The following is a 24,083-nucleotide window of genomic DNA, read 5'->3' as shown; positions in this document are numbered from 1 at the left end:
CCCCTCCCCTGGAGGGCCCTGGGCTGGAACCCGGAGCAAGTGGGCGGGACCAGGTTCCTCCCAACTCTCATCCCGATGGGCTGCTGGTATGAAACAGGGGAGACCCTATAGACTAATCAGAGGGACTGACCTCCAAAACCCCTGAACTGGCTGATGATGAAAAGGGCTCGGGTAGTGGGCCTTACTCAGCAGGACAGGGACACCACGAGCCTCTGAGGTGCACACAAAGACCTGCTGGGAAGCGCAGGACCCAGAAGTTTAGCTCAAACTGGCCACAGTATGTATGTACACACTCACAACTATAGGCCTGACTCAAACTAATGTAATGGCATGATAGCTAAGTCAAGTGACTTCACTGGAGTTAGCCCTGCATCACTTTGATGCAACTTAGATCAGAATCAGGTTCTACATGTCCCATCTATTAAAAACATTAGGGCTGCGTCTAGATTGGCATGATTTTCCGGAAATGCTTTTAATGGAAAAGTTTTCCGTTAAAAGCATTTTCGGAACAGAGCGTCTAGATTGGCATGGACGCTTTTCCGCAAAAGCACTTTTTGCAGAAAAGCGTCCGTGCCAATCTAGACGCACTTTTCCACAAAAAAGCACCAATTGCCATTTTCGCGATTGGGGCTTTTTCGAGGAAAACAAATCTCAGCTGTCTACACTGGCCCTTTTGCGCAAAAGCTTTTGCCTGAACGGGAGCAGAATAGTATTTCCGCAAGAAGCACTGATTTCTTACAGTAGGAAGTCAGTGCTTTTGCAGAAATTCAAGCGGCCAGTGTAGACAGCTGGCAAGTTTTTCCAGAAAAGCGGCTGATTTTCTGGAAAAACTGGCCAGTCCAGACACAGCCTAGGTGTAGCACTCTTTCATAGGTAAATCTTCTTTAAAGATTTATCAGATTATTAGTATCAGGGTATGTCTACACTACCCCCCTAGTTTGAACTAGGGGGGTAATGTATGCATACCGAACTTGCTAATGAAGCCCGGGATTTGAATTTCCCGGGCTTCATTAGCATAAAGCCGGCTCCGCCATTTTTAAAAGCCGGCTTGTTCGAACCCCGTGCCGCACGGCTACACGCGGCACGGGCTAGATAGTTCGAACTATGTAGCCATTCCGATCTATCTGTACACCTCGTTCCTCATTTCTGCATATAAGAGAAAAAACACAGACTAAATTTTAGTAATGTTTCTGAGATAAAAAATGCATGATCTGGTGTGAATTTCAAATAAGAAATCTTGAAAAGGAATAGTAGCCAGATATTTTAATGGGATTTGAAAAAAAAATCCATTAAAAGTGCAATGCTACCTCCAAAAGTAATGGGGAAAACTCACCATAAGCTCCATTTTAGCTGTATTCAGCCTGAAATTACATCAATTTTGTGGTGTTTTTTAAGATCATATGGATGGAGACTGACTCAGTTATAGCAACCAAGAGAGACACATTATGAAATACTTATAAAATCCTAGAACTGGAAGGGACCTCGAGAGGCCATCGAGTTCAGTCCCCTGCCCTTACAGCAGGACCAAGCACTGTCTAGGTCATCCCTGATAGATTGTCTGTATAACCTGCTCTTATATATCTCCAGTGATGGAGATTCCATAACTTCCCTAGGCAACTTATTCCAATGTTTAACCACCCTGACAATTAGGAAGTTTTTCCTAATGTCCAGCATAAACCTCCCTTGCTGCAATTTAAGCCCATTGCTTCTTGTCCTATCACTGGAGGCCAGGAGAATAATTTTTCTCCCTCCTCCTTGTGACACTCTTTTAGATACCCAAAAACTGCTATCATGTCCCCTCTCAGTCTTCTCTTTTCTAAATTAAACAAGCCCAGTTCTTTCAGTCTTCCCTCATAGGTCATGTTTCTAGACCTTTAATCATTTTTGTTGCTCTTCTCTGGACCTTCTCCAATTTCTCCACATCTTTCTTGAAATGTGGTGCCCAGAACTGGACACAATATTCCCACTCAGTGCAGAACAAAGTGGAAGAATCACTTATTGTGACTTATTCACAACACTCCTATTAATGCACCCCAGAATTATGTTTGCTTTTTTTTGCAACACCGTCACACTGTTGACTCATGTTTAACTTGTGGTTCTCTATGACCCCAAAATCCCTTTCTGCAGTACTCCTTCCTAGACAGTGGCTTCCCATTGTGTATGTGTGAAACTGACTGTTCCTAAGTGGAGTACTTTGAATTTGTCCTTATTAAACTTCTCTAGTTTGTCCAGATCATTTTGAATTTTGACCCTATCCTCCAAAGCACTTGTAATCCCTCTCAGCTTGGTATCATCTGCAAACTTAATAATCATACTCTCTCTGCCATCATCTGAATCAATGATGAAGATATTGAACAGAACTGGTCCCATAACAAACTCTTGTGGAACCCAATTTGTTATGCCCTTCCAGCATGATTGTGAACCGTTAATAACTACTCTCTGAGTACTAACTACTTGTATTGTTACTAACAAAACACCTGTGACAGACTGATAATATTGTGTAATATCCTGAACAAACCTTACCAAGTCAGGATAAGATTTACTGAGTTAAATTAAACCTCAATAAATTCGAGCTAATAGCTTTGTAGTACACTGTATTAAAAATGCACTTGTGTTTATGTGGTTATTACGTTGTATGGATTTTCTTTAATAGGGAATGGGGAAGCTCACTGAATGTCCTCCAATATCAGACTTTCAAGTCACCTCCCTGGAAAGGTGCATGTACACCAGTTAAAACTGGATTCTGCAGAGACCAGCAGACAAGGAAAATACTTTTGGATAAAAGCCTGGGCTTTAATCTAAATGAGGGCCTTCTTCCGGAACTGGCAAATGGGCAGGAGCCCCAATCCACAGAAGGCCCCAATCCTTAGGGAAGAACTGGAAGGATTTGGCCTACTGAGGCCTCATAAGACTGTGTGCTTATGCTGAGCTGAAACCCTAAAGCTCAGATGATGTCTGGTAAGCTTATTAGCATGCATGCAAGTTTTTTTTTTTAATGCTTTTTATATACTTTCTCTGCAATGTGTTTTATCTTAAGAATCAAGTAGATTTGAAGAGGAAGTGCTGCATGATATCTTATATCTCTAGCAATCACTCTGTTAGCCATCTCTGAAGAGAAAGCGAGCAAGTCTGTTGTAAGCAGACTGCCTTTGCTGAGAAACACTTAGTGAAGACAGAGAATTGTTTGGCATACAGATATCCCACTGAGAAGGGAGTGGGTGGAGTTTCCCCCAATAACAAGAGAGGTGGAGGCTTGAGAGTGAGTGTTCTTACCCACTGAAGGTAAACACAGGTGCAGATGCCCTGAACTAAAAAAGCACCTTTCCAAATTAAAAACAAATGGAAAAACTTGTGTTGCTTTCATTTTAAAAAAATCAAATAAAAGCTGTAATAATGTTAGCAGGTGGTGTATCTCAGTTGAAAGAGACATGGAAAGTGCCAGTGGGTGAGTCACTAGAGTGATAATAGTTCTGTTTGATTTATACCAACATAATAAACCTGTGAACAAGAATAAACCTTTGTTTCCATCTACGAGCACAAAGAAAAACATTTCTGATGCAAGCTGAACATAGGGCAAACCAGTGCAGCATCCTACCTGACCATTTCTCACCTACCTCATAAAGTAAACAGATACTATTGACTTTGTTTGTTTGCAATGTTTTATATATTCGCTACAGTTTTATACGCAGAGAAAAAGCACAATGGTCACATATTAATGAAATAAGGGATGAAAGAGAGGCATGTAGTTACATGCTTGGACGTGTAGATTCTGTGGGCTGCATCTCAAGATAGACATATTTGCATCTGCTGTCTGCAAGTTGGTAAATATACCAGTCATGGGGGTTTTTTTCCTCAAAAAAAATCACAAGGAATGATGGTGAGAGTGATGCTAAGGTCGACAGGCATATTTCCCTTTTTTCATCCTTGCTGCTGTATAAAATGGAACACATATTCAGTGATAAAAATTTTAGGCACTTAGGTGGTCCTACTATACTCACATGTAGGTGTTGGAGGTAGCAACCGTCTCCTAGGAGATCTTTTTGAATCATAACAGATCTGTGAATCATCTTCCTCAAAAAATCCATGTGGGTGATGATAACCTTTTGGACGCTCAAAATCAAAGTCATTGCAGTGATGTCTGTTGTGATAGTCATACATGTGCCTGAGTTAAATAAACATATTGTTAATATGGGAAATTTCAAATTAACTGATCACTAGCCTTTTTGTTTACCAGCCCAAAGGACTCCAGGTATTGTTCTTACATTGGTACTTGCCACAGCATGAGAACTAAACATAATATCTGGAAAAACATGACTCATTATTAACATATTGATTTCTGATTGTGCACAGATTATGAGATAATGGTTATATGATGGACTGTTTAGAATAAATCATGCATTAACTTTTATTAAATAAAATTATGCTTGGCATAAAATCATGTAGATGGAATCCTTGATGTCAGTGTTATTGTTATCACAGAGAAATGCAACTCAAGGCCTCAACATTACCCTTTGTGGTTAAAATATTATATATATATATATATACACACACACACATCTATCTCATAGAACTGGAAGGGACCTTGAGAGGTCACAAAGTCCAGTCCCCTGCCCTCACAGCAGGACCAAGTGCCATCCCTGACAGATTTGCCCCAGATCCCTAAATAGCCCCCCTCAAGGATTAAACTCACAACCCTGGGTTTAACAGGCCAATACTCAAACCACTGAGCTATCCCTCCTCCATATGAAACACTTTCCTACTCCCCCCTTTCCATATGATTCCTGGGTAATCTGCAGGGCTCAGCACAAAGAGTTCAGACTGTTGCTGCTTGAATATTACAAAGACCTCCTCTCTGAAAGAAAAACCTCAAAAGAGGCTTACTTGATTCTGCTTAATATTATATCCAAAATGAGAGAAGGGCGTTCTTAGCTGCTAACTTCGATGGACCAAATCAGTCTCGGGCCATGTGCCAATTTGAGTTGTCTAGACTACAGGTAGGGCATGGGGAAAAAAAGAAAGTGGAGACTTCACCTGGACTAAGAGTACAGAAAATTGTTATGTTTGGCATATGTGGCTATGAGCATATAAATCTAGGACAATTAAGCAATGGATTCAACTAATGATATTGTAGTGGGCCTGATCGTGCAAATTAAAACTGAGACTTTTGTGAGGCTGTTGGTTGAACAGGTAGAATTCACTAGATAGCAATTTAGGAGAGAGGACAGTAGCTTTTTGTAAGGAAGATGTAAACAAGCTACCTTTAGTTCTATAAGTACAAATCTGTATATAATTTATGATACATGGGTTTCCAACAGGATGTCTGAAACATTTGATATGTTTGATAAAAGGTTACACGAAGTTTGCAAAACAGAGAACGTTGATTGTTGCCAAATAAGTAGGAGATCTGTTCAATGCAATGTTAGCACAGTAAAATGACAAGACCATGAATATACAGACTGTTCTAAAAGTAAGGAAAGTCAAAAGAGGGCATCCTAATTATCTAACGACTGCCCTTTGCCTAATTCAGAAACCTGTATGAATCCAAGCTGAAGGAGGAACGCTTGGACCTACATGGTGTAGATAAGCAGTTTTTGATTAAATCTGGACAAATAATAGCAATAAAAGAAGTTAAACTTTTGAACGTGAAAATCATAGAATTGTTGACACTGTTGTTAGAACAAGCCTTCTAAGAATGCTGCTAGACTGAAATATTCATACTGTAGGAAATAAGTTTCAAATGGAAATTTAGGGAAATCCAAACAAGTCCAAAAATGGGGAGAAATTGGGTAGGAAAACTGAACCTCAGCAATTAAAATAGGGGCTGGGGTGGAAAGGATGTGGACTCAGATTAACGTAAACTGGCATTTAATCAGGCTTATGAATATGTATTAAATTCTCATTCAGCAATTCTGCATATTCAATCTATGAAATTCTTGTGAAAGACATGACTTGGGTGTAATACTAAATATTTATAATACAGTGGTATGTAAAGGCAAGGGTAGAAACCACAGTATTAACTGGTTGTACCAGGTACATAGAAAAAGGTGATGCAATGAGAACTGTTAAATGGAGGTTGTTCTTGTACTTTATTTGATCATATTAATACTATATGTAGTCATATAGTTTACTTGTCTCATTATCATCCTTCCTTCTGCTGAGATTATTGAATCAAATAAATCAGCATTAAAATCTGATGGTTCCATTAAAAGTCAGGGTGATCTGGCTGCCACTGAAGTTAGCTGGAGTTATATCACTCACTTCACTGGAGCAGGCACAGGCCTTATCTCCAGTAGTGTTCATGTTTTCCCTCAGTAAATGTAGGGCCTTATTTGACTTTGAACTGTAGAGTTTCTCACTGTCCAAATGTATTAAGTTCCTTTGTTGCTTCTCTAGAATTACGTACTAGGGATTTGCTGGGGTCTCATTTCATATCCAAACATGAAATGTGCTTGAGTATATTTTGTATTCTTATTGACTGTTGTTCTATTTCCCTAAAAATGATCCGTGATATTTTAAGGTATAAAGTGTGTTTAATGTAACTCTAGGTGTATGTACATAATTTATTAACTTTTCTGTAGTTATGACTAATGATCTCACCTGCTTCCGGACAACATGTAGTCTTCTTCATAATACTCTTCTCCACTAAAATATTCCTGCTCTCCCAAATAATGATCATCATTGCAGTAATCCCGAACTTCATGCTCTTCACGGCAAATAGTTGGTAGATGCCCATCACCAGAGTCTGACCTAGAGTTGGTACACAGTGGATTGGGATTTCACTATACTTTATCCTTAATTGTTATATTTAAACCTGCACTTTTACCACAGCTTAAAAAAAAAGACTGGCATACTAGTTCTCTTGTAGGTGGATTGATACTTTACTAACTCCCATTGGACTTCAGATGGGTACATGGGTATTCTGTCCTTGCTTCTCTGTTTTAAGGGGCTAATCTTACTGCTTCTGCAATTGCAGGGCCCAAGAAGTATAGTAGACTTACTATGCTTCTGCAGTTCCATTGAGTAGTTAGCAAAGTCAAGCACATTTAAATCAGTCTTTCAAGCTGGAAGTATACAGTACATGTGTGAAAAAGTTTCTCAAATACCTAAAATTTGCCAGTGGGCAAAATATAAAAGAGCATTTAGTGAAGTCTTTCAAAGCGAAGTGTGAAAACAGTTGTACAAGTTCTAGATATAAAAACTACTAGATTAAGAGACTCTTTTCAGGAGCTGCCCTCTGACTGACCTCTAACATTCATGAGACACTAAATGAGTTATCTTTTCCTTTCCCATAAAAATGAATATCATTAGCTATCATTAAATAATTCTTACAACAATATCTTTAACATTGCATACTTTTTAATCTCCTAAACTCTAAGGGAAATAGGATTAATTTGACATTTTTAAAACAGAAACTATGCTTCGGGCAGGGTCCTATATCCACTGACGTCACTGCCAAACCTCCTGCTCAAGTTTAATAATGCAGGATCAAGTTCTCTACTAGTCTTGAACTTCAATCAGACCATGTTGGACACACAGGCCAAAATTAGTCCCATATAATCATCACAAATTTGTAATAATTGTGTACCTTTTTATTCCACACTTGAGGTAGTCTAACTTTGAGTCCAGTTAATGCTGGCTATTTTATTATTTTTTTCATTGTAAAAAACTACTGGGAGCTTTTAAGGTTATTTCACAATGTAAATATATGTCATAAACAATAATTACTTACCTAACATAAGTTTCATAATAGCGTGTTCTATCCAGGAAAGCCATAAAAATATGGAGACAACATTTTTATATCAAGCAAAATAATTTTCAGAAATTCACTATTAATGGTGACTGCCCTCATTCTATGCTATGACAGTCCAATGGATTTGTTTTAAAATAACCACAATAATTTAACACTTTGAGACCACGTATTACTAGATTATATGGACTGCTGTGTTAAATATATTATTAAATTATAAATATTTCTCAATACACTAGAAAAGAAAAATGAAAGCTACCACTACCTCTACCACCATCCTTGTTATCTAATACATCAAGAACTGTTTATTTTAAGTAGCACAATATAAGTTTTGGAGTAGCACTACACTATTTTAAATTACTGCTCTTTCTTAGTGTGTTTATTTTTTTATACACAAATATCTAAAAGTTTACCTTTTACTGTTTGATCTTCTATGCCTCCCATTATCAGCTTTGGAGTATGAATGGTATCCATTTTCAGATCTGTGCTCATGATTTCCAATGTTTGGGTGCCTTCCATTAGCAACTTTGGACATATTGGCATTATTGAGATTCGCATTTGTTGAGTTTGGAACATGCTTTCCTATTGAATTGTGATTATGATGGTTATGGAATACAGAATTTGAGGTCTGGTGGTATATGTTTTTCTCAGTATCACTTGCAGATGGAATTGAAGGCCGTTGGACATGCAGGGGACGATGTGTGGTATTGATCTGTTGAAAAGAATCTCTCCTATCACTGCTAACATGATTTATATGGTTTCCAAACAGGGCACCATTCCTCTGTTTAAAAAAAAATAAGACACATGACATTTTTTTAAATGGGCTAAAAGAAATAATGTATTTCTTGAACGCATTTTTGCACAAATAAACATTTGTGCTAAAATTTGTAAACATTTAAAATGTTCATATATTTAAATATAGAACAGCCTTCCAAATATTAATGAGCAATTAAAAACATGACCCCATAAACAGTGACAGAACCCAACATTCCTTTTTGCAGAAACACACACATACTTGCTTGTTAGCTATATCTGAGAACCTGTTTCTTGGATGTGGAACTTACCACATTTATTGCTTTTAGCACTCCAGACTAGACAACTGTAGCATGCTTTAAATGGGCGCCCAGAAGACGACTCAGAAGGAGCATCCAATGTAGAAAGTAGCTTCCCCCTTAAGGACAAGTGTCTGCCATAATAGTTGGTATTTTATCTGTAGTATTCTAAGCCTTCCAATTGGCTTTTATGTGCAATTCAAGGTGCTGATTTTAAACTATGATGTCTTAGTCTGGGGCTTGGCTATGTAAGAATCCATCTATTTTCCTATCTACCACTATAACACCTGAGATCAGCTGTGATACTTACACTTGATTTGGACTTCTAGGGTAGAATGGGTAGCACATAGACTTTGATGCTAGAATTTGCTCCCTCATTGGCCTAACAGAACTTGAAATTGTGGACATGCAACTTCTCCTTACTTTTGTCATCAACAGGAAAAATATTTCAGTTAACTTCTGAATGGGATAAAATTTGTCCTTTTGTTAACACTGGGTTTTGTCCATATATTTGCATAATCATTTAACATATTCTAGTATGTGCAGTCCAAGGCTGCGTCTAGACTGGCAAGTTTTTCCGCAAAAGCACCTGCTTTTGCGGAAAAACTTGACAGCTGTCTACACTGGCTGCTTGAATTTGCGCAAGAACACTGACGATCTAATGTAAGATTGTCAGTGTCCTTGCGCAATTACTATGATGCTCCCGCTCAGGGATAAGCCCTCTTGCACAAATGCTTTTGCGCAAGAGGGCCAGTGTAGACAGGTAAAAACTGTTTTACGCAAAAAAACCCCGATGGCGAAAATGGCGATCGGGGCTTTCTTGTACAAAACCACATCTAAATTGGCACGGACGCTTTTCCACAAAAAGTGCTTTTGCGCAAAAGCGTCTGTGTCAATCTAGACACTCTTTTCCTCAAATGCTTTTAATGGAAAAACTTTTCCGTTAAAAGCATTTGTGGAAAATCATGCTAGTCTAGACGCAGCCCAAGTGTTCCTTCTATAAACATAAAAACAGATAATAAGGCAATCTTGTATGTGGTTACTTTCTCAGGAATTACTTTATAAATATCTTCCTCTTCCTCATGATTATGTTCCTCAGGTTCATCATCTTGCAAGTCACAGGATATAGCTCGACGAATTTCAGGGCCAATGTCATGAAGAGTCCTTAGTCCTGCCTAAATCAATGAAAATATCATAATACATTAGTAATATAGTTTCCTTTACTTAATTAAATCATAAGCCGTTATTAAAAGAACAGTCCATTTGTCAAGTTAGAATCTATAAATCTTGCTATAAATGTAATTACTAGGTGCTACTTTAAAGAACTAAGCCTATATAGTCTTTGTCCACTGACATTAGCCCCAGACTTACACCAGTGCAACACCAACAAATCCAAGATCATCACTTAAGATCATCTCATCTGAAGAAGTAGGTTTTGCCCACGAAAGCACATGATACTCTATGTATTTATTAGTCTCTAAGATGCCACAGGTCTACTTGTTATTTGTAAAAAGTTGCTTTTAAAGTTACAGACTAACACAGCTACCCATCTGAATCCAATGAATCCAATATTTCCTTTTTATCTTAGTATGGGAACCAACCCAAAGTCCATTGAAGTCAATGGAGAAACTCCCACTGACTACAGTGGGCATTCGATCTGCCCTTAGTGCATTATTCATGGGCATAATAACCAATCTGCTGCAGAACACCAACAACTATGAAAATCAATACGCTCTTAATAAAATGTACTTTGACAAGAAAAGCATTTCATTCCAAAGAATGGCATGCTCCAAAAGTTGTTTGCAGCCTTGACTTCCCTTCAAGAAGCCTAATTACTATAGTAGTAACAGGATTAGAAAAGATCTGAAAGAGACTGAGGAACAGAGAGGAAGATCAGATGCTAATGATGATGAAGTTAAACCATTATGGCGTTCAAGTTGTACAGTGGCAAACTCCTTTAATAGAAAATGTAATACATAAAATAAATAAATAATTGGACTTATATTCCACAAAACAAGGAGACATCATACTCAATGCAAAGGAAATAGTGCCTTTGTGCAGAAAGATCTTTTAACATGATTTTTAGCATAGCTTTTTCCTGTTTAATAAATGCACCTTAAAATTGTGCTCATCAACCCTTTGTTAGTATATGTTAGGAAAAATACCATTGTCTGGCTATCCAAAACAACCAATGCAGTCTGTGCTGGTAAAATGTGATTATTTATTGTCCAGAAGATAGTCCTAAAAACCTAACTTAAGAATCCTCATTGCTGTGATCAGAAGTTGAAAAGAAAACAATGGCTTCCTATCGCAATTTCTTTCTTACCATCAGACTACAGAAGACATGGATGACTTTCCCACTTAGTCCACTACTGTACTAAATTCTATTTCATATTCCTTTCAATTTCTCTTTAGGAAGATTACATGTGGCTAATTATGCTGGCTACAAAAATTGAAGCTACTATATTTTCGTCTTGGACAAACCAATTTAAGAACCATGTCATAACTGGACAAAATTTTCTTAAGGTTTTCCCCCCACCCCCAGCCTGAATTTGTACACAATACAAAACTATTGTCCTATCTCCCAATTTTTGGAGTAGTTTAATTGCCAAGGGCTCCAACAAGGTCTCATATCACTAAGACATCATAACTTTTTGAAAACACATCATATATTGAACAGTACAGTGAAGTACCACAAATAATTAATGCTCAATTTTCAAAACAGAAGAGTCAGCAATTCACATGTATCTCCAGGCCATTAGTAGATATCATTGATATTCTACTGCAAATAGTTTAAATACAGCTGTAAAAAATAAGAATAAATGTGCGTATCTTTCAAAAGTTGGTAGAACTGTGAGAAGACATGTTTGACCTGTAAATGTCAAGGCAATGTAGATCAATTTCATTACATGAATCTTTTATAATTTCATTATGTAGCTCAGAGATGCATTTTGATCATGGCTCTTTTTTGTTCTATGAAACATTCTGTTTTTGGCTTTGTCTCATTTTATTTACTTTTAAAGTATTTTCTATAAAATTAACATGACCAAAACAGAATAGGTCAAGATTCACCCACCATTTCACTTTTCTCTTGCTTCTGTTTTCCACCCAATGTTGTATACCTCAATGAACTGCAGAGGAGTTTAAAATGAATTTGAGCTAAGGGATCACAGAACCCTACACTCAGGTAATAATGATCAATGCAGTTATATAATAAATGGTGTAAAATAACAATATTGAAGGATGTAGCTACTTTATATTTTCAAGAGGCTCAACAGATAGAAAAATTGTAGTATGGAGAGGTAGCTTCTGATACTATGGATGGTGAAGGAACATAGAATATAGGACCAAGATGTCAACTTTAAAATAAAATACAGTAACAACTTCTACTTGAAAAGCATATTTCAACTCAAAGAACACTACAAACTATTAGGTTACTCTAGTACCATGACCATATGCTAAATAAAAGAGGAAAACTAAAGGTAAACATGTTGATGTAAAATAATGTCTAAACTGAGAGGAACTAATCAGGTGTTACATAGGATAGATTATCCCTTCCACAAACCACAAGCTTTGATGGAGGCAGCCACATAGCCAGACTATGACTTGTACTGTTGATTTCAATATCTAGTATGAGTGGGAACAACAGATGCTTCTCCATTTGGTGCCAATGGATCTCTGCTGTGTATGATTTCACTGTTTTCTTTCACATCATTAATGTAACCCTCTCCATAGTAAGCTATGTAAAAACCCCACAGAGCTATGCATCAACGTTTTCAGTGAGGTGCAGAATTTTCCATATATCTACAAGCAGTGGAAATGCAGTATTTCGGGCCTGGCAATAAAGGAATAGGATTTAAGTCATCTGGACCAAAATTTAGGAGGATACTGCACATATCTGGCTATCAAAAAGTACAGCTGTCAAGCAAAAGGAATATCCATGCCAATAATAACATAATCCCAGATACTTTCACATACATTTTCCACTTACTTCCTGGATTTCCTTAGTCATTGGTCTATACCCAATAACTAGTACAGGCAGTCCCCGGGTTATGTACAAGATAGGGACTGTAGGTTTGTTCTTAAGTTGAATTTGTATGCAAGTCGGAACTGGCGTCCAGATTCAGCTGCTGCTGAAACTGATCAGCGGCTGACTACAGGAAGCCCGAGGCAGAGTTGCTCTGCCCTGGGCTTCCTGGAATCAGCCGCTGATCAGTTTCTACAGCAGCTGAATTTGGACGCCTGGGACAGAGCAGCTGGGGTGCTGCCGGTTGGTTCAGTAGCTCTGAGGAGAGGTGCTGCGGGACCAACCTGGCAGCGCCCCAGCTGCTCTACCCCAGGCCTCTTCGGCGAGAAAAGCCTGGTCTGCTGGGGGGGGGGGGGAGGGTGCACTAGCTGCGCGCCCCCCCCCCAGCAGACCAGAGAGACGCGGGTGGCGGGACCGCCGAGACGCACCGCGGTCCCGCCCGCATCCTCCGCGGCTTTGCTCCACGTCTCCCTGGTCTGCTGGGGGGAGGGAGCTCCCCCAGCAGACCAGGGAGACGTGGAGCAAAGCCTCGGAGGACGCGGGCAGCGGGACAGCGGCACATCTGGGCGTCCCGCTGCTCGCGTCCTCCAGGGCGAGAAAAGCCCCGTTTGTAACTGCAGAGCCGACATAAGTCGGATCCACGTAACTCGGAGACTGCCTGTATTTGCCATTAGGCCTTCCACTTTCTCCAGCAATAATCATTTCCATATAAATACATATTATATGATGCCCCAAGTCAGGCACTGGTAATGAGGGATCAAACCTGGGACAATAGGTGAGCTTCCAACAGCACAAACTTGCCTTAAAGTAAGGTAGGATCTGGTACTCAGGTTTTCCAATTCAATGCTAATTTTAATATAAGTACTGTAGTATTTTACAGAACACACATTTTAAACCATAGTACCGTACAAGCTATTTCAAAAGAACTGGGTCTGATTCTGTTCTTGCTTATACCAGTTTGACATCCAAGTAAGCGCCTTGATCTGTAAATCTTTACTGACTTAAACCACTCTGTATTTACTAGTAGATCGATGCTCCAGAGGTGGATCTTCTAGCGTTCGATTTAGTGGGTCTAATATACACTCATAAATTGAATGCTGAGGGCAGTCCGCCCCCCCAGCATCCGGTATTTCTTCTGCAAGGAGTAAGGGAACCTGAGCCTCCCCCTGTGTGGATGCCGCCAAGGCATGGCTAAAAGTAAGCCAATTCCAGCCACACATTGTGCGTACCTTGAGTTGTGTACCTTAAGTATAGACTAGGCCTTTGTGACATCAGCTACATGATTTTTCTAATTTAAAAATGTTAAGGTATTTATGAAAGTTCTTTGGATATATTGGTCAATTTATCTTTAAAATCCAGGGTCAATATTAACACTGGTTGTTTTTTTCAAAGTGCAGAGATCTCTGCATCTGGTATAACAGGTTTGTATGTAGCCAAGCTATACACTTCCAAAACATGTTTAATATTTTGGTTGTTGCATACACTGCAGACCCAAACAATTGTTAAAATGATCATAAAACATTTGCAACGATTTTAGACACTTGCCAGCATGTCTCTATAGGGATAACATATGTTATAATTAAGAAATCGAATTTCATCACTGAATTATTCATGGTATGATACAAGACAACATGTGTTATTCTGTGCTTTTTGGGAGGGTAGATTGCCATGTGATTGTATTTCAAATGGCAATAATTGTCTCATGATTAATTATGAAATAATGGTGTAAAGTTGCAAAAAAGTAATTCATTCAGATGATTTCTGCCCTAAATTTAATCCCACCTTCCTTCCTTACATGTCCCACTGGGCATAATTTAAAGTCGCTGGATTGGTCTGCTTGTTTGTTGGCAAATCAATGACATATGTGCTGTGTGATGAATGACATAATTAAATAATAAAATCAAGGAAGTCTCTTCAATAGGTTTTCAGTAGTGCACAAAATTATGACCTCAAATTGACATGATAATTCAGTGCAGCTGTGCTTTATTATGAAGCCTAATAACACCTACAGGTTTTTTTCACAACAGCCTAAGTCCCTAATAAACCAAGTCTGTGTGATAAACAACACAGACAAAAAAGACAAATTATACCGCTCTCTTGGAAAAGATATTAAAATGAAATAGTGTGTGTTCTTTTAAATGCTGATATGATCTAATGTTAGGAAGCCCCTCAATAGAAAAAAAACTGTCTTATATCTAACAAATATATTAATTTGGGCTAGTCATTACTAGGAAAACAAAGGCAGGCTTAAAAGATTCTTGAAAAAAATACTTAAGCACCACACATGATAAAGCTGAAACATTATTAAAAAAAATCAGTGAGTCTCTGAAATAAAAAAAAAGGATTATTTTAACAAATCCTACACTTAGTTCTTTTTACTCAAGTTCAGAGATATATAAGGTTCAACATCATATACATGTTAAAGCATTTAAAGTATTGTTTTACATATCCTATCTAAATGTACTGCATATAAAGATGACAATATATCTATAAAACTCCAAAGCCAATGAAATTTCTTGACACTCTACCCATATTTAAACAACTTGGACTTTTATAAAATGTTTACACTGCTTTAAACAATTTGTGTAACTTGTTCAATCTTTATTCTTTTCCCCTAAAAACTCATATTTCAACTAAAAACAATATTCACTCTATAAAAATAGAAAACTTGTATCTGAGCAATAATCTAGTTATTTTTTTAAAGATGTAATTTAAACATTTTTTCAAATTGTAATCATACCCTCTAGTACAAAGACTTTTCATTTTATATTTTAAATTAATTAAAATTTGATAATACCCACACTCCCATAGCCTTTGGAGATATATTTTATAGAAGCATTATAAAGTATTAAAATGCCTTTTTAAGTTTAGTATCTCAGATTTCATAGAATTACTAGCTATTTAGATATATCTCTAAGTAAAATATATCTGAAATATATTACAAATATTAATTGTAAATTACTAGATTTTAAAATTCTCAAAACACTGTAGGAATACAGAATTATGCAATTGTTCATACAAATTATGAATAACCATTTTTCACAAACATACTTTTCATAAACCTGCATATTTCACCACAAAGCAAATGGAAAAAAAACAAACTTGGGGAAAAAAAACTTGAAAAGTGACACTGAATACTTAAGCTGAGTCAGTACTAAGCAAAATTCAAGTCCAAAACAATTCAAATAGAATATAAATCATGCACAAAACCAACATAACTGAATGGACCTACGCTATAGAAGTTAACATAAGAGACATAGTAGTCAAGTCTTGATTCCCCAGATCTATTTGTCTTCACAGGGCCCATCTTATTTGAAACCCTCCAGCTCAATGCACTGCACTGTAACTATACAAAGGCTTTGTGCTCTGTGCTTTGTCAAATCCAGGCTCTCTCCAGATAAGCCTTTTTGTGAACACAATATGAACAGAACAGCCCAATTAAACTAAGCAGCATATTAACCCTTCAGCTGATGCCCACTAGGGCTTTTTTCTTAACTTACCATAGTTTTTCATAGCATTACACAATTTTTATACAAAACAGCATAGTTGGTTAAATCTGAAAGATGTCTGAGATTAAATCCTTGAAGATTGATATATCAATATGTGTTTTACGTACGTTGTATGTTGCATGACACACATTGACTATATTTTTTATATACCCACAAAAATATATATATACATGTACATACACACTTAAATATGCATTGAGTTTATATATATATATATAATCTATAATAATTATCTTCTTTGATGAAATTGGAATAAATGAATGAATCCAACACCAAGTATTAGATATAAATAATTAAAATTATTTATGCTCCAGTAAACATTATTTTACAAACACTGTAACTCATGTTAGGCTCAATACAAATTTCCATCATTACAGAAAGATAGTTAAGACTGACTGTACTGCAGTTCCTAAGAGACTGTCACACACACGTGTTTTATGCACCTTCAGTATAAACTATTTGTTGTTTATGTAAATTTGAGTATGCAGGATACTGTCAGAAACTGGTAAGGGAGTAGTATAACCAATGCAAAATTTCACTGTAAGCAAGTCAATTAAAGGATTTTTTAGGGTCTAATTTCTTAGGAGTTTTTATAATAGCAGAGAATAAAAGCATACCTATAGTGTGAAATGGTCATCTAGAAAAGTGGCTGAGTGACACTACACTTTGTTACACTATTTTATAAGAGGAAGCTGAAAACTATGGGTTTCCAGAGTTCATTCCGAATGTTACTGTGCTAATGACCGGTTCCCTGAAGCAACTGTTAGGGTACAGCTAGACTACCAGTTTTTGTCGGAAAAAAATACACAAAATGTGCTACGCATTTTCCGATTCTTTTGTTGGAAGAGACTTTTCCAACATTTGGCCCATCTAGACTGGGCCAAATGTCGGAAAACCCCAAAAGAAGCAGAAGAGCAAATGCGTTCCCTGGATGTGGCAGAGATTTTTCGGGATACCTACAGTATCCCGAATCCCCCCCCCCCCCCGCAGTCTAGCTGTACCCTTAATGACTATGAACAAGACACGACAAGCTAATGGCAGGTTTGAGCTAGTCAAATTGACCCACTCCTATTACAAATACATTCAAAATCCAGGATGTTGTAGAAAAGGCCATTTAGCGACAAATAACAAAGAAAAATATTCTAACAGACCAATAGCAATCCTCCAGTAAAATGTAAAAACTAGAATTTACACACAGCAGGACATACAGAAGATCTCTGCTCTTGTAGCTGATGAGAGAGCTGACCTCCCCTTCCTCACCAAACTTTGCATCCAACAACAGCTAAGCTAATCACTGTTCAACAGTGCACCCAGACATAGCCATCTGCCTGGAGACAGTGTTCCCAGAAGTATTTCAAATGTGGAGAAAAGGGAAGAAGGCTTCCTCCTGACCCACTTGGAGTTAAGGAGCCATCAAATCAAGGTGCAAAGACTTCTAATTCCTTGCCTCCCTGAGAACTTGTCATCTCTTTCTCCCTTCCTCAGCATTTCCTAAATTCATCCCCGCAGAAAACTTTTCTCCCTCAGTTCCAGGTATGATGAGATTCACACCCCATGAAAGACAGTGTGCAAAGTACCTTTCCTCAGTATCCTTCATTAGCAGAGCAGCCCAAGCAGCTCATTATAACCAAAAGAGGAGTTCAGGCCAAGGGTCAGCTTTTCATACCTCTTCATATGCAAACCTTCCATGACATCATAATAAAAAATGTTTCTACTGTTTTCATTTGTCAGGAGCTATTGTGATCTTTGATAGCTTTTCAGACACTGTCTTATCTCTCGGATTGCAGCAATGGCCTTCCCTCCCATAAGAATGAATGCAAAGATACCTTTTAAAGTCATTCCTAAGACTAGGAACTACTTAAAACAATAGCCTGTTTAAAATTGAGGTACTGACTTCTCAACCCAGGTGAGATCATACATACAAGCATGCAGATGAATGTGAAAGAAGTAGGCAACACCCAGTGGAGGCACTCACTCTCAAGATACTTGGTCCACGTTCATGGCAGGTCTCTAGAAAAAAGCATTCCTTGCTGGGTGACAGGGAGAACAGGCATACCTGGGAGAGAGACTTCTTTTTTTAAAATGTTTCTATGTTGTTAATGTTCTCTACATTATTTTATTTTTATTAAAGCCCACAAAATTCACTAAATTATGTTAGTACTTTCAGTGACATGTTTAAATTAATGGAAAAATTATTTCAAAATGTTCATATTTATTGCTTTAAAAAAATAAAGTTATTGCTTATGATCAAGGTTTTACAATTCTCTTTCTGCAACACTTGACTTTAAGGGGTCACAGAATCATACAGACCCACTTTTTTTTTTAAGTAACATGTTATTTGGTTTTCAATAACACTGAAGTTACCTTTGGACAAGTCCAAACTGCAATCCTCAGCAGAGGCACTATTTCTAAGGCTAGTGCACAGGAAGTGCTACTAATTAAATACACATTCACCAAAATGGTAAGAGAATTGATAGATATATAACTGTTTATAAAACAGTATTTTCCATTTTGGTGATGGGGTGATGGTGGGCTGGTATTCCTAGTTTATAATACCCTATTTAGAACTTCGAAATAAGAAATGTGCCTATTCCCTTTACCTGTATTTGGAAAACAAGCTGTTTTGCTGTGCATTTAGCATAGCCGAATCTAAGCAGGATCCTTTTGTAGTCCACTACCCTGTTTATGCACTAGTATCATTGACCTCCATTGCATGAACAGTACATCTCTAGGATTGGTGTTTTTTAGCTACATATTGCAGAGCAGTCGGGGTGCCCACATTTTGTTTTTTCAAGGGGTGTGAGTTTTTTGCTTTTAAATTCTTGGCAAATTAATTGTAGAATAAAAAAGAAAGGAAAAGACTTGGGGAACAGAGGCTATCCCCCACTAGTTATAAAAACCTTTCAGATAGTTGTACAGTACTTGTTCTCAGCCTAAAGAATTTAGTGTTATTTCTCTAACTAGAAAGGATATAGGGATGTAAGAGTTGTGTGTTACTTAGGGAAACAAAGTTAATAAATCCCAACTTGTTTGTTCATTCAGAAGATACTAAAACTATCGTATAAACTAGGTTCAAGGTTCTCCAAACTATAGAATTAACCTTAGCTGTGAAGCTGCTATTTCTGTATTGTTATTTTTTATTAAAACCCACAGAAACATTCTTTAATAATAAGACAAGACATTGATGGTTGTTTCTCCCCTCCTCCGCCAATAACTTGGTGTAGATGACAGATACTCTTTCTGTTTTTTTGAGATCAATGAATAACTGGGATAAATCTCAGTCAGATTCTTAATACTTCCTCTTGCTATACAGTTAATTTTCCACCAATAATCTATTGGGTTTTGCAATCTTCCTCGCTTAAGATCATGACAACAGCAAATACAGTTTCATAGCTAGAAATATATTCTATGGAATTAAAGGGAGATTTAGATATCAAACTCAGATTCCAGTTCATAGATTTCCTAATCTGTCTAATCTTAAAATCAGATTCACAGCTCCTTATATATGGAGATTAGATCACCGAATTCTCTATAATCTTATTTCACTGCTTAAAGTTGTCACTTGAAATTCAGGCGCTAATACCACACGTCTCTCCAGGAGTAGGGTCTCATGTCTATCCCCAACTTTTTTCTGTGTATTATGTGTTTTCTCTTATTCCAGTTATTAAACACAAGAAGAATATTTCTCTAACTATACTGTCAAATGTATAATCTTGACGGGACTGAGTGGGGTATTTGGTCTGCTTCGGTAAATCTTACTTGTTTAGAAATCTTATTAGCAGGTAAACTAAAAGCCCACCCCATTCAAAACACCAAAGGCTGAGACACAACTTTGATGCTCATAAATCAACCCATTCTATTTTCATATACTGAGCCAAAGAGCACTGGGGAACATGTAAAATAAATAAATAAAATTTCTAATGCTCATTGAATAACACCACCAGAAAAGCATGATATCTTTCTAAAAGAAAAACAAATAAAATAAGATGTCTTTATTCCCTGATTTTAAAAATCTGAGTTTTCCTACAGTGCTTAAATATTCATGCAAAAATAGCATCATTCCTTGTAGATTTTCATCCAACCAAACAATTCAGCTTCTTGAGAAACACTTCTCTGCATTTGTTCAAGTAGGACTAATATATACACTGATAGAAAATCCGGAAGGTCCTTAGCTCAGAGAACTGCATCCTTTTTCTCATGAATTTCACTTGAACTGAATAGCAGTCACCTGGGGTCCTAGAACAGATTACCACCACCCTGAAATGGCAAAGCTTATCATTTATGATAAAGAAGCTGCAATAGACATGACTGGCCTTATGATATATCAGAGTGCTAGGTTGAAGGAAAAAGGAAAATCAGGACATGGTTTGCTTCCCTTCCGCTCATGTTGTTGGATATGAGTCTGGTGTGTTTTTCCTCCCCTTTTGCTAGAAAGGGCAGATGTGGCCAGCATGTAAGGTGTGGTGTTTGTATGAAGTTGTGAGACTCCTAAAAAAGCAGATCCTTGCACATTAACTTGCTTTGTAGACACTCACAGTTGCCTCAATAGACAATTACCCATATCCTATCCCTGATATCTGTATTTATTGCACGTTTCTTCTGAACAGATTGGAGGTGACTGTGCTCCCACCCAGATGTTAGAGGATTTTGCAACTAGATTATTGGGTCTCAGTAGAATGATGTGTTTGAAAATATATGGAAATTCTTCTCAGCAGGGGAAGATGACAGTTTTGCGGGGCCCCGGGCAGCGTAATTCCGCGGGGCCCCCCCTTTGCCACGGCGCATGCACAGTGACGCCATGCGCATGTGCAGCGACGCCACGGCGCATGCGCGGGGCTTTCTGAAGCGCGGGGCCCGGGGCAGCCGCCCCGTTCGCCCTGCCCTACATCCGCTCCTGCTTCTCAGTAATTTTCTTTGATATGATTGTCAGGTGGCAGGTCTAATCATTGCATGGGTGGCGATTAGGAATCAGGATCTGTATTACTAAAATCTGACATGGATCTGTTGAATGATTCTGAGCAGTTATTTAAGCTCTGCTGAACTATTTACCTGCCTCATAGAGACTTCATTAATTGTAAAACAGGGTAAAAATCCTCAGCTGAAAAGTGCTGAGCAAAATTAACCAAATAAAAGTAAATAAAATAGCTAACATGAGCTCAATATTTAGTAACTGTTTACCTCTTGAGTGAAGCAACTGCTAGGCCTTTATACAATGCTCAATTTATTCAAACACTACTCTTTTCTCAAATGGCTCTAAATCACCAGAATACTAGAGTGCCTGTGATACAGCATAGCTGCTTCTTAAGAGATATTTGTACTCTCCTACTTAGCTACCTCCTTTTTAAAAAAAAAAAGCAAGCCCCTTGTAAGCATGTGGCTCCAGGTAAGATGAGAATGCAGGTGAGAATCAAAGAGCCATGTGTATTCTATTTATATAGTGACTGCAGGCCCAGCCTTCTACTCTCCTTTAATCCCATACTCAAATGTTGAACTTGGAGCAATAAGAGCCTCCCTCAAAACCACAGAACAAAAACTTCCCTGAGAACTTTTTAACTCACTGTGGATCCGGGTTTTTTAATCTTATTTGTCTTTAAATACAGACATTTGTCACAACATATCTTTCCTGCTAGACACTTATAGTACATAGGATTGCCAGGTGTCCGGTATTCACCCGGACAGTCCGTATTTTCAGCCCCCTAACCCCAGTCCCCATGCTTACCTGGTTTCCCCCAGGTTGCTGGCACAAAATGGCTGCTGGCCAAAAGACCTAGGGGAAGCAATGCTTTACCCTGGGTCTTAGGGCTCAACATCTCCCCTGTTCCTATTCCTGCACTCACTTTTAAAGGGGACATGCTGTTTTATTTTAAAATTTTTTGGCGTAATAAGTCCTTTTCTTGCTCAACAACTTTGGTCTCCCTCCCTTTTCTCTCCCCCTTCAACAGAATTTTTTCCCGCTTTATTTTTGGGGGGGGGGGGGGCAGTGTTAGGTATTTTTGTTTCAGCCATCTGGCAACCCTAGTCACAGCACTTAAAAAAGGAGTTATTTTTCCTTGAAATGAACTTCCTTCCTGCCCCATGGCTAGGTTTGTTTATTTGTCACATAGCTTGATTACTACAATATATCTTTTCCTATCTCTTATGGACCTTCTCATATATGTTTTAACTTCTGGCTAAACATTAAAGCTACGTCTAGACTGCAAGCCTCTTTCGAAAGAGGCTTTTTCAAACGATGCTTTCGAAAAAGCCTCTTTTGAAAAAGAGTGTCTAGACTACAATCAGTACTTTTGAAAAAGCAAGCCGCTTTTTCGAAAGAGAGCACCCAGGCAGTCTGAATGCTCTCTTTCGAAAAAGCAGTTTGCATTACATAGCGCCTTTTTTCAAAAGAGCACTTTCGAAAAAAGGTGTTATTCCTCATAAAATGAGGTTTTCCGCAGTTGAAAAAAACTGCTGCATTCTTTCGATTTACTTTTGAAAGAATGTGGCAGCAGTCTAGATGCAGGTGAAGTTTTTTAGAAAAAAGGCTACTTTTTTTTGAAAAAAACCTGTAGTCTAGACACACCCTAAGAGGAACAGTTGGGAAGAGAAAAAGACAGTGTCAATGTATTGAGGTTGTTTATTTAGTTCCACTGATTTAAATATAGTTAGATGTCTGAATTATACTGTGAAGTCATAATTGGGCCACAGAAATAGTTTCCTTATCTAGAGACAGAAACTCACATACAAACTTATTAGGAATAGCCACTAAAATTTATCTGCCTCAATATTTCTTCCTGCAGAAGTACAAGACATGCTCACATGAAATGTTCTTCCCAACAGAAATTATATTAACTACACTTCTCTCTCATGGCTCATTTTGCAACATTCTTTATGTTCAGAGGTTTCCTTTTTGGTTTGGTCCTCCACCATTTTTTGTTTGTTTTATACTTTAGTCAGTGTATGAAAAAGAAAAAAAGATGGATCCAGTATAATCAAGTAGTTCAGACCCTATAATCTTTTCTAGCTGGGATTCAGGGTTTGTTGACACAATCAGGACCCATTAATAGAGAATTCCTGGTAAAGGCTCTGACTTGTATGCAACTGCTATAAAATTCTTTAGAAACAATTGTGTTTAATAAAATCTCATGTGGGATTTCAAGAGGATCTGATAACAAGCACAGACACAGTGCACTCCATAGTACTTCTGAATCAAGTGTGCTCACATTTTATATTAAACATTTGGAAGGCATTCCCTCATTGTGAAATGAGTTTTCATTTTCACAAAATTGTATGCAGAGGCCCCACTCCAAACCTAGCAGTGAAAGAGCTAACTTTCTCTTCAGGTCATGTAGCCCTTACACATAGAAAAGTGTAAGAAAAGTGTAAGATTGTTTTCAATGAGGAATCTAATCAGTGCACAGTGACATTAGAAACTACTTTGGCAGCCAGTCACACTAGCTTAACAAAAGACTATTATTTCCTCAAATAGCCAGTTTTGTTTGTTCTAGGTCTTACTGTGTCAATAGAAGTTGTTTAAATTAAGATTCTTGATTACAGACACCTGGCACTGTAACTTTATGTACAAAACACTTGTACTCTTGGTTCAAATTCCCTAGACATCTGTCTGTTTACAGCTGTTTATAATTTTATCTAAGAGTTGTTTGACATTCCAAATCAGGACTCTCCTTTTAAGTAATTAAAATCTCTACCAACTTAGAGGTCAGTAAAGAATATAAGCTAGCTCTTCCCAGGTGCAGAAAGTTCCCAAATCA

At 37.8% G+C, this 24,083-nt stretch overlaps 1 protein-coding gene across 1 annotated transcript in view; it reads right to left on the bottom strand.

Annotated features, from left to right (window-relative positions):
• Positions 1 to 24,083, bottom strand: part of CACNA1D (calcium voltage-gated channel subunit alpha1 D) — a 363,735-nt gene that overhangs the window by 10,490 nt on the left and 329,162 nt on the right. The window contains exons 42-46 of the mRNA XM_089781190.1: positions 9,858 to 9,974; positions 8,161 to 8,528; positions 7,730 to 7,756; positions 6,598 to 6,747; positions 3,999 to 4,162 (exon numbers count right to left, since the gene is read on the bottom strand). Coding sequence (XP_089637316.1) covers positions 3,999 to 4,162; positions 6,598 to 6,747; positions 7,730 to 7,756; positions 8,161 to 8,528; positions 9,858 to 9,974 — 826 coding nt within the window. The remainder of the gene's footprint in view (positions 1 to 3,998; positions 4,163 to 6,597; positions 6,748 to 7,729; positions 7,757 to 8,160; positions 8,529 to 9,857; positions 9,975 to 24,083) is intronic.

The sequence above is a fragment of the Pelodiscus sinensis genome, chromosome 11 (genome assembly GCF_052426305.1).
Source record: "Pelodiscus sinensis isolate ZL-2025 chromosome 11, ASM5242630v1, whole genome shotgun sequence".
NCBI classification, from domain to species: domain Eukaryota; kingdom Metazoa; phylum Chordata; order Testudines; family Trionychidae; genus Pelodiscus; species Pelodiscus sinensis.
The sequence above is the reverse complement of the archived record's forward strand: the minus strand, read 5'-3'. Positions and strand labels throughout refer to the sequence as shown.